The 12549-nt window shown below is 33.9% G+C and overlaps 1 protein-coding gene across 1 annotated transcript in view; it reads right to left on the bottom strand.

Moving 5' to 3' along the window:
- LOC145661002 (uncharacterized) overlaps positions 1 to 11827 on the bottom strand; it is a 44491-nt gene extending 32664 nt beyond the window's left edge. Inside the window, exons 1-2 of the mRNA XM_081726439.1 lie at positions 11672 to 11827; positions 5255 to 5666 (exon numbers count right to left, since the gene is read on the bottom strand). Coding sequence (XP_081582565.1) covers positions 5255 to 5666; positions 11672 to 11683 — 424 coding nt within the window. The 5' untranslated portion in view covers positions 11684 to 11827. The remainder of the gene's footprint in view (positions 1 to 5254; positions 5667 to 11671) is intronic.
- Positions 11828 to 12549: the final 722 nt, after the last annotated feature.

Raw genomic sequence — 12549 nt, 5'->3', positions numbered from 1 at the left:
AGCGCGTATCTTTTGACACGGGGTTTCCGATTCGGTCCCAGCTCCTACCAAGGGTTTTCTGATGGACGGACAGCGTATACCTGGATTTTCTCGAAGTTCTTTCGTTTTCTTGCACTTTCGTCACTAATCCATTATCAACAATCTCATGATTCCCAATGGGAGCTCAGGTGATTCGCATTCCACGTTAATCAGTAGGTCCTGTCTCATATAACCGCGCTGCTGAAAGGAATGTTGAACTCAAAATCAACTCAACTCAACAATCTCATAATCGCCGTCTCCCCTAGTTTCGGCATAATCGTGAGACGTGAAACTTCAAGAAAATCTAGGACTATGTGCCCGTTACTAGCCTTGCTTAAATTTTAGTTATACATACACAGTGTATCTATTAAATTTCAAGACTGGCAACACTGTAAGATCACCGGTGGAGCCACTAAGCGGTTATTGTGTGTAGTTTTTACTACCGAGTATGTTGTGAGTTGTGTGAAGAATTCACGAATTTGTGTTCCGAATTCATGTGAGTTTCAGTGATTTCAGTGAACTGTGTTTCCTTTGTTCGTCATGGATATAGTGAAATGGAGCAGAGAGTAGCCATCGAGTTTTGTGTGAGTGAAAACCTGGCAAAACAGCCAGGGAGACTGTGGACATGATTCAAACAGCTTACAAGAATGATGCTCTTTCTCGAGAGAGAACATTTTTGTCTTGCATTGTTGTTTTCGTGAGGGTCGGGAGGAGGTGGTCACGAACGACCTTAGACCTGGCCGTCCGATAATCGTTCGAACTGACGAAAATGTTCAAAAAGTGCGGGCAAAGCTGGCTGAAAATCGTTGTCAGTTCCTCAGGATTATTGCGAAGGACTTGAATATATTTATGGATACTGTTCGGAAGATCGTGGACCAAGATATACGGAAAAGGAAGATTGTTCTAGATTTGTGCCCCGCAGTCGGACAGCAGAGCAAACAGAAGACCAGGTGTCGTCGTGAAAGAAATCATAATTGGTGATGAAACACTCTTCCACGTTGAAAAGAAAACTTTTGACTCAATTTCGGACACCCAAAGGGCTGTAACGAAGGAACTCAACATTGTCAGACAAGAGGACTTTCAAAAAGGAATCCAGAAACTATACAGCAGTGCAATTGCCTGTCATATATTGAAGGAGGGTCATATATTGAAGATTAACAGCCAATCAAGGTAATTCTTCTCTTCTGCATTCCTTTATGATAATGCCAGTCTTAAAATTTAGTAGACATACTATATACATGTATTATTATTATGCCCCATGGAATTAAATTTCCACAAAGCAAAGGTTCTTGAGACAATTAAAGGAAAGAAAACTAGCAAAATCAAAACATCAATATTTCTGCTTACCTCAATTAAACAAACAAATAGGCTATCATCCCAATGAACCAATTAACTGGGAAATCGACCTCGGGTAACCTAAAGGTGATTTTGAAATGCAAATTACTCTTTATATACTGCTTAAACAAAACTGATATATTTTTAGTGTGTTCCAGGAAACGTAAGCTCAGACGAGGAATGAGAGAATAAAAATCGTGACGGTTGGTCGCACTATAGACCAATCATTTCCAACTGCTTGAGGTTTGATGTAGAAGTGACGATTACGACCACGACATATAGAACAGGTTGAGCAAAGAAGAGGAGGGAACGAGATAGCTGCGATGGGATAAACAAGTGTTGCCAGCGTTCAATAACTAAGAATCCACTAGCAGTGAATATACAAAACTATCAACTACCCTTTGTTTACCTGCCACCACTGTCTTTAGCACTAAGTTCAATGACTTCTCCTTGTTCTGTCCGTTTAGTTTATTAAGAATGTGAGCAGCATATTGTGACGTCATAGAGTATTCAGTTGAAAACGACTGCCTTAGATTATAGATCCAGAATATTTTGTTACTGCCAACCAATTTTCCCAAGCACTCTGCAAGTACTACGGTCCTTATCGTTGGTTTTCTAGTAACATATGAGACTTTGGCACATGCGAGCCAAGGTTTGATTCCAGATTATTTCTCATCAACAACAAACGCTTACAGTAGTCTTGTTTCCGCCTCTAGATTTCTTAGTTTGGGAACCATTGCCCTAGACATTAAATTCTAAAGTTTAATTTTAGCAAACAAGTGCACAAAAGTCTAATTAGCATGGGATGGCATTAAGAAATGTGAATGTAACTTATACTTTGCTAAATTTGACGTTAATGATATTTAGTAGTATTAAAATACAATTTAAAAAACAGTGTAGTCAGAACATTAGAAAATGTTCATTATTAAGAGTAATGTCAATTATATTTATGATGTAAAAAACGTTATTTTATGTCATGGTTTAATAATGAATAATACGGTACAATTCTACTTTACAGGACCATGTTCGGATCTTTGATTTGGGTTCTAGTAAGGGGAAAAAGTCCAGTTATCTGGATGATTCATATACATACTATATAACATACACACACACACACACACACACATATATATATATATATATATATAAGCAAACATACCCAACCGTTTCTCTCAAAGGTCAATGTCATTAAAAGACTAACAAAAAGAAACGGTGTAGGAATGAATGAATAAAGGAATAAACTAAATGTAGGAGATCTAAAAGAAGAAACAAAAGAGATAGGACTGATATGTTATTGGCCATGCTATAAGATGAGAATGATTTATCTGAGAAGGACAGTAATGGCGATAGGATTCAAGGAAACACAAAAAAAGAAAAACCAAATAAAAGGTGGAAGGAGGAGAACAGCAGTAACATAAGAGACGAGATTTGAATATACAATTTCTAACAGACAAACCAATCCAGAGAACACTTTGAAAGCAGATAGAAGTTTATGTATAACAATCCTAAAAGTAATAGAAGGTTATGTATAACAATTCTGAAAGTAATAGAAGTTTATGTATAACAAACCTGAAAGTAATCAAATACTTCAAATAATAATTAAAGAGGGTTGTAATAGCAATATGACCAGATATGAAATTGATACTGATGCTGCCTTTAATTCAATGCTGCTACAAATAGTGAAAGTAAAAAAAAAAAAAAAAAAAAAAAAAAATAAGTGTAATCACAAGTTAGATATTTCGTTTCACGCCCTGGAACTTTAACCAGAATTTCTATCGGCCACAATAGCTGTCTACTATTACATTTATTATATATTTTCTCTAGAGATATCATTAGCATTCTATTAACCAAGTACTGTGTAAAAATATGTAATTTATTATAGACCAAATGGTTAAAATAATAAAATAACAATAATAAATTATATTTTGCATTCACTTAGTAGGCCTATCCAGACATGATGAAATATATGAGGAAAGAAATCAAACTCTGTATGTTTTCCAGATTAGGATTCGAAATACTGCTGTTTTTTTTAAAAAAAATCGAATATTTGTCATTCCAATCGACCAACTGTTCGAATAATTTACATAACGTGATTCGAATATTTATTTTGTTCAAATAATAGGTATTCGAGGGATGTTTTCTTGTAATATTTTGATTACACAGCATTTAAATTTAAACTCATTTGAATTACCCATTGTCAGACTACCAGGCAACGAATTACAACCATCACACATGTAAGGGGTAATGAACAGGAAATAAAAAAAATAAATTATAGACATGTTGTACGAAAAATAACGTTTTTTAATTTATTTATACGAACATTCTGCACAATGTGCGAAAATTCACATTCATACAGAATATTTTATAGACATATGCTTTTCTTGTAAGTTTAAACCAGCTCTCACAACCAATGATCACACATCACCAGGATGGTATATCACCAGCTATGGATGAAAATACGAAATATATTTGTTTTGGATGTATTACGTAATAATAAATTACTACATTGTGAAAAAAAAAGTATCCGAGAGATGTGAAATACGTCGTGATCGATGACGTAAGACAAAGATGAAGTGTGCAGATTGATAGATAGGTAGGTAGACGATGTCTATTCGAAGAAATGGCACTTGAAGTCGTGTGCGAAAGTCTGAAAGCAAAAAGAAAATAAACATATACCTAAGTATAGTATATTTTATACTTTATACTTCATCTAATTTCCAAATGCTTACAACACAAAATAACACCAAATTATTACAACGAACTTTTCATAATGTAAGTGCTAATTAGGTAAAGTGAATTTCTTGAATTATTTTTTTTAATGTAATTTGCGCATTTAGTTCTCATAAGTAAGTTACAAGTTCCTTAAACTTATTTTTGTGGAGGGGAGTTTTCATATCCTTGTGAAAGGAATTAAAACATTCAGTGGCTTACGCAGAATTTCATCAAGGGGTAAGTTCAAACAGTAAATCTCATCCTTTCAGAGCAATCGTGATTTTTGTGAATATATATTATTATAGTAAATGTTTATTTATGCATAATATCTTGTTCAAGAGCTTTTTATACTCGAAACTCCCCCCCCCCCCTTTAGGTATGCCACTGAGAAAGTTACGGAAGGAGTGTTATAATAATTCCAATATATTTCCATCTTAATTCGATGTTCTCAAAACGTCCCTAGTTAGTGCTAAGTATTGGCAACTAATTTACTCTAACTTGAAAGAATTGAACAATAACTAGTGTGTATATATCTGTTCAGTTCAACGTTGCCACATTGGAACACAAAAAGATTTACTAAAGATTAATGGCTACGAAAAAATAAGTGTAAACATGTTATTTCTGAGTACCATCTTGAAAATGTAAAAAAAAAAATATAAAATTTATCAATCAAGCTTAAAATAATTTGTTCTTAATGAAATTTGATACATAAAATATTTTAAATCCGGAGGTATGAAAACCTATTTTCGTAATGTGAGATAATTCTCATTGCACACAAATATTGCAACTCACGATATACCTGTACACTATTTGAAATTACTTCCACGTTGCAATTATATATATATTAATCAAAATTCTATATGTGAAACATTCTTTTACTGAGAAACACAAGTCGAACACTAAATAATATTCTATATGCTCTAAATAACATGTTACAAAAAAGTAATTTACTTCCAATTTTAAGATGTTTGTAATTTTCGACTTTTTTAAATAAAATTATTTGAGCCATATATATTGTTTATAAACATTACATCTTTTTAAATTAACTATAAAATTCCTAATGAAGTTCTATTAAATTATAAGATCTTTTCATTAGTTTAATTTCTGTCTATACAAAAAGATTTTTGATACAAAAGAATAAAATATTCGTTATCACATTTCTTACCTTATGCGTGACGAATTATTTAACCGTAGATGGCCTTGCCGTAACCAGCATAACCAGCATATCCAAGACCGTAACCAGCATAACCAAGACCGTAACCGGCAACTGGGGCAGCAGCGATGGCTGGGGCAGCGTAGGCCTTAGCTACTGGAGCAGCGTAGGCTACTGGGGCAGCAACAGCTGGAGCGGCGTAGGAGACGGGGTGAGCAGCAAGAGCTGGGGCAGCGTAGGCCTTAGCAACTGGAGCAGCGTAGGCGACTGGGGCAGCAGCGACAGCTGGGGCAGCATAGGCTACTGGGGCAGCAGCAACAGCTGGAGCAGCGTAGGCGGCGGTGGCTACTGGGGCAGCATAGCCGTAAGCAGCACCCAAAACACCTCGTTTCTCCTTCTTTTCTTCTTCAGCAAAGGCGCAAGCGGCCAAAGCGAGAACAACGACAGCCTATTCAAGTTGAAAGTGAAAGCATTAAGTAACACAAATGTCACAGGATAACCAACATGTTATGAATATGATAACAGAAATAAAAATGTGAAAGGACGCCTTAAGATATTCTTATTTTTTCCCCTATGTTATTGTTATCTTCTCGAGAACGCTGATTATTCATGGTCATAATCTTTCTCTAGTAATTTCGAGGCAAATTGAGACTGGATTTTTTTTTATCGGTTTAACATTACCTGCCTAAAACAAAGAAGTGATTATGTATTTTTAAATTTTTCGAAAGCTCTCTATACAACTTAATTTAAAGTAAAATTTTCATATAAGATTTTATCTATCGAAAGAAAAGATTGAAAGGAAGGAAGAAAAGGAAGAAAGAACAATATGTACTCTGAATGGACAAATGAAGAATATATGTGTGTGAAGAATTTCCCCTAATTCTTAATCCATACTCTTACTCCGGTTCCGAAATCTTCTGTTCTCTATAAACTTATTTCGCATTCTTGAAAGTAGCTTTGCCACCCCATCCGTGTTCTACTAGTTTAGTATCCGCACTAGTTACGCTAGGTAACTGAGCTAAGACCTTCATATGAGTCAGAATACTCAGAGAAGACGACAAAACTAGGAAGCTCCGCGTTCGAATCATAAGGGTAAACATTTGAAGATTCTTCCAAGGCTCTTCCGCATTTGTAATTTACCACGGTAACCCTGCTCTATTTTAGGGAAAAACCTCACCTCCTGCATTATTCTATATCGAGCTACGTTGTACGAATGCTTCTCATACAAAGTAGTTCCATACCAGTTCTATCTCCAACTTTGTTAATGAAGAATAATTATTTGTTTATATAGTTAGGGTTCTCAGACGTCCTAGTTCATCCGGGACAGTCCCGAATTTATATAATCTGTTCCCATATTCCAAAGGAATTTGTTTGAGACTCCAAATGTCCCGTTTCCCTCCAAACCATAAATTAATATCATTCGTGCGATATTAGAAAAAGAAAAAAAATTCTTCTATTAGTTGATTATTGATACTTTGTTGTTGAATTGATTTTGCGTGTAACGTCTCGTTCACCAGTGACGCAATATGAGACATGGACTTTCTAATTAACATATGATCTCTCTCCGAGAATCGAACCCGGGTCTCCTACTATTGGTATTCAACTAACAGGAATAATTTATTCTTTGTTACTCACTTTTAGTCAGTGTTGTCCTATTGTTCACTTAATTCTGAAATTTTAGAAAGAAGCAAGTGCATAACTAAGAATATACTGCACATTTTCCTAGGACGTTCCTCGCTTTTTTAATCTAGAAATATGGAAGCCCTAGACAATACGTGCAAGGTTTTGAGCTTTCTGTAAGTCGAGAAAGGAAAAAGAATAAGCATGTTCTTTCAAATAACAAGTACCGTGAGGAAAATTGTATTTCGAATGAAATGGCAGAGATGGATTTATTGCTTTCTTTGTAAACACATCGTCATTCAAATTGGCCAGTGCCTTATGTTATTTTCTAAGTGTTGCAATACATTTTTTTTTTTGCTTGGAACAAACAAAAAAATTAAAGCACAAAAGACAACCTAAAGTCTTGTTGGCTTTATATATATATATATAGGCTACATATAATCTTGAGATTTCTCTTCAATGTTTTCAATGCTATGTTATGCTAAACAAAACGAAAATATGTTTAGCGCTTACGGATATGAATACAATTCTCTTGCTGAGACGTTAACAAATGCACTTTCGTTTAATAAAAAGGAAGAAACAATAAACATTATGTCAAACCTGTTTGGTGACTGGTTCATAAATAATTATGAAATGCTTATCAATTTCGTACAAATAGCTCACTGCTATATACAAATATTCCCCTGGTTCAAACTCCGCAGATTTTTTTTTTTTTTTAAAGAAAGAAGACAATTTTGCGACTGAATTACCATATTTAAAAAAAAATCTTACCATTGGAAACGAATTCAAATTACCTTGTCTTATCTGTAATTAACTATCTATATTTCTAACAGTGAAATAGCAACTTCAAAGTCTAATGCACTCTGTAACTCTAATACAATATCATTAAACAATGGCGGAAAAGTTAGTGAAACAATTCATAACGATCTTTTGGGATCTAACTTGGTTCTGTACAAACTAATAATAGTGATTACGTTTGCTTAAACTAAGAACTAAAGAGCTTTGGTTTAGTGGATAGCGTGGGTGTCTTTTTTATATGGGTCCCGGCTTAGATTCCCGATGGGATAGTATTGAACACATAACGGTAGTTCGTATTTCATCTTAATTTGTAAATTCATGTCTCATACAGTCTCGGTGCTGAAAAGAGACGCTAAACTTCACAAGCATTAGTACACAAAGTGCGTACACTCAGTAAAGTGCATCTCTTACCATTAACTTCGTAACAATTGGATAAATTTAATAATCTAGTTTGCTTAAAAGAAAAAAAAGTATCTTTGCTAAACAAAATTATTCCCATGTTTCACATTATTATTATTATTATTATTATTATTATTATTATTATTATTATTATTATTATTATTATTATTATTATTATTATTATTATTATTATTATGTTATTGACAAATATATCATATTCACAAACTGGGTATGATTATTTGCTGACTACTGTAATCATTACTACACGTTTTTTTTAAGAGTATTTGTTTATCAAGAGTCACGTCTGTTACTTACAGCTTTGGATAATATTATATTGTATTAAAAGTACGTTTATATATTCGGAACATGAAAAAAGTATAATCTTTTATATTAAACGTATGGACGATTAGTTATGAATAGAGTATTTTAACCTCTTGGTCTACAATGAATAATAGACTACCTTCCGTTACAAAGGACTGTGTTAGAATATCAATGAAATCTCCAGCAAGCAAGTGTAATAAATTTAGTAATAACTAGACAGTTATTACAGTTAGGTTAACGGACATTCTGGCTTAGCTCCAATCATGAAACATAAAACCTTTAAACTATGAATAGTATTAGTTATTTTTATTTGTGCTATTTGTTCCTGTACTGAAAATGATTACATAAAAATTACCCACTTTTGTATCATGTCAAATCGCTTAAAAGAACTCAGCTTGCCTATAAACATTATTTGAATTACTAAAATAATTACTGCCAAGAATTACGTATGTCACAGACAAACTTTTTTTTAAAGCATTCTTTTGAACGAGAAGAAAATGACGTGAAAAGAATACATCGACTAATATCAGTAATACTATGTGTGATGAAGTAAAGATTGGTCGAGTTATATCGTGGTTATAAGGTTAGCGTACACGCTTTCAGTTCTAAAGACCCGGGTTCGACTCCCAGTGGGAGTTCATGTGCTTTAGATCTCACATTAAATTGTAGCTTCGGTGGTGCAAAGGGTCACTGAACTCCAAACTAACCAATTATACTTCAGATCCAATATTTTCACTAATTAACGACAATTTGAAAATTAAAGGAAATCTGTCAGTTTAACGTCTCATGATAATGCCATTTACGCTAAGGGAAACGGATGATTGAGGCAAGTGAACGATAATGGAAGAAGTTGGTGGAATGAGAACGTGGGAGGAAACTGGAGAAAACCCACGGACACGATGTTGTCCACCACACACTTACTTGACCGGGGATCGAACCAGAGTTCCCACGCACCAGAGGTAAGCGCTCTACCACTGAGCCACCATCTAACCCAAGGACAATTCGATGTCCTAAAATCGTTCCAATGTATTTATTGCCAAATTAAAGAATACGTGGATCTCTATTGTAATTTGAATTGAACGGAGACCTGGATTCGATCTTACATGTAGTACGGACTGTAAATTTAAACCCTCATCTTTTCAAATTACGAGGTTTTCAGATAGGTATATGCTACGTGAAAGTAGATTACATTGCACCAGTTAAGACTTTTTTTCTTATTTTTATGGATAGACCTCACTATCATAGCAACATTTAACTATATTTATGTCATTTCCTAGTAATTCACGATATCATAAACAATTATTAATAATTAAAACTATTCTTAAGGATTAGATTTCATATTAGAAACTATTTGAAAGCAAACAGTGATATCGTACTTTGAATAAGGGAACTTGTCATTCACCTGACTGGAATGTCTTTGCTAAACAATATTCCAACGGACGATATACAATTACATACAATCATTAGTTAGAGTCATTCTAAAAATATTCATGTGTTGTTGCATATTTATGGTGATTGATTATTTTTTTATGAGACAAAAAAATTGAGAAGAAAAAAGATGCTTAGTGAAAGTATCAACATATACTTTGTCCTTTCATTACGATCTAAATTGTATAATTGTAAGTATTAGAAAAATGCGTAAAACTAGAGAAATTAGAAACTATGATTAGAAATTGAAAATAATAATAATAATAATAAATGAAATAGGTCATAACCTGTGGCTAATAATGACTAAAATGACCAATGCGAATGAAATAAATACTGAAGTGATAAAAGAGAAAAACAATGCAACATTAGAAAAGAGTAATTCTATTCCATCATAATCTAGTATAGAACTCATAACTCTGCACTTCATATATGACCGCTCTACACCTCGTAAAATACAATACAAAGCCCCCAACACTTCACGGCTATAGTTTTTGAGTCGAATTCAATTCAACGATGTTTAACATTCTGTAGGAGGAAAAATTCCGAAACATTTTTCTCAACATCCAAGCAATGACGATATAAGCGAAGCAAAAATTGAATAGAATAAAACACAAAACTTTGTAACAGTTGCCCTAGTAAAATGAAATAAAATTTTTAGTTTGACATCCCTCACTTATTTCCCGTGTAAACTAAGGGAGAATAATAATAATAATAAATGAAGAACGCAGGGAGTAAAGGAGGTAAGTCAAGAATTGGTCGAAAATATGTTAACAGCAGAATTATGTAGCCTGAAAGATGTACTTTGCATGGACTAAATCCCACCGTTAGAAGAAGGTTAATAACAAAGAAATTTAATGTTAAAGATTTCACCTACAGGGGAAGAAGGAGGTAAGTCAGTGGAAAATAGGGCAGTTGTGTAAAGTTATATATATATGTAAAAAAAAAAAACTGACTTGCCTCATTTTTCCCCTGTAGTCTTCAAATGCAAGTTAATAGAGATGGAAGAAGGATTGGCACAATGCAAATTCATAGAAACGGAAGAACACCAAAAGCATCAACAAAAACGACGTTTGCCTATCACAACTTCATGTAGTCCATGATCGAAACAAGGACCTCTTAAACCAGAGAATAATTCTTTACTATTCAGCCATTGTGTTCCCATATCAACTAATAGTGTATACTGAAATTATTAAAGACATTCACCATACATACAAATTGAGAAGTATAGTGTTAAGTTGTTGTTAATTTGGTTCTAAAAGTATTTAATTTATTAATAATAGTGTTGGTAGGATATTGGTAATATTAATAAAACTTTCAGTGCTTAAAACAATCGATGGTACTGACAAAAATATACTGGTAATATATTGTGTTAAGATATTGGTAGTGTTATCAAAAATAACAAGCAAAACGGTTTGAAGTACTAATAATGATATTGGTAAGGCATATAGAATGTTATCATGTAAACATACCAATAATAACTAAAAGATTGACAAACTTGGAAACGTACTAAACTTTCGATTATCAAAACTTCAATATGTTGTTAATAACTACACGTTAATACATGCTGAAAGTATTATACGATAAAAAGTATTTTTGGTATTGGTATTATTTTTGGTTAATATAAGAAATATAAGAGCATACTAGAAGTATTAAAAAATAAGAAATATAATTTGGTGGGTATCTAGTAGTATAGAATATTGTGCATGAAAAACTTTTGGAAAATGATATTACAGATTTCTGTAACACATCTGCGGAGCACTATGGAATTGTACCGAACGTTATATTGTCAGAACTTCAATGTGGTGTTAATAACTGTATGGAACAGATAATACAACATGTTCAGGTATACCTACTAGGCCTACCCAAAACACATTGTTGGATACCTACCAAGTACTTCATGGTGATGTGGATTGTTGGTATCTGTTGCTAAGAACTGATGTGTCGAATGCTGGAGAACATCAGCTTTATATATCCAACGGGTGGCGGACTTTCATTGAGCCCCGCCCTCCGCCCTTCGTTTCCTTTCTCCAGCGGTGTGGTGTGAGTGTGTGTGCGTCCTCCAGCCAAAGCAATGGGCAACGCAACAAGAGCAGAGACCCAGCCGGTCGGAAGTGTCGGAAACGGGTCATCGAAAGTCTCCGAAGTCAGTCAGTTACAGAATAGCTTGGTTAGTAGACTTTTGCATCAGCACCCAAACATAGTTTGCCATATTTACATGCATACATACATACGTAAAGTCATGGCAACATACGGTAAGAATATTCTCATAAATAGTCACAAAATATACGACAAGGAGGTTGTTAGTTGGACCTCCCCACTTCACATCTTAAAGGAATTAATTCCTGCATCACGCATGGATATGTACAAAATTCACACACACACGTACTCATATTCTCTAAGCTTATTACCGCTGTATGACAGGTGTCGTGACTCTGAGCTGAAACTCCTCCAGGCCAAACGTGCAATAAGTCTAATAGTGTGTGTATTTTGTATGTTTGTATGTATGTGTTAAGGGCCTATTTCCTTCAGTCTTTTATCAAAGAACTAGAGCACTATGTCCCTTTTTTCCTGTTAGCAAAAAAGAGAGGGAAAAGACTGCAAAGTGTAAAACCCAATTAAAAGGCTTTATTTGAACACTTTTTAAGAAAAAGATATGTTAATTGCATTTGAGAGGTAATAATATTTGTACTATTCAAATCCTTTTTCTCAATTTCTTGTTGCGATTTAAGCAAAATTAAAAATATTTCAATGAATATTAGGATCTT

The sequence above is a fragment of the Thermobia domestica genome, chromosome 9 (assembly GCF_964235325.1).
Source record: "Thermobia domestica chromosome 9, izTheDome1.hap1.1, whole genome shotgun sequence".
Taxonomy (NCBI): domain Eukaryota; kingdom Metazoa; phylum Arthropoda; class Insecta; order Zygentoma; family Lepismatidae; genus Thermobia; species Thermobia domestica.
Note: the sequence above shows the minus strand (reverse complement) of the source record. Positions and strands in the feature narration are given on the sequence as shown.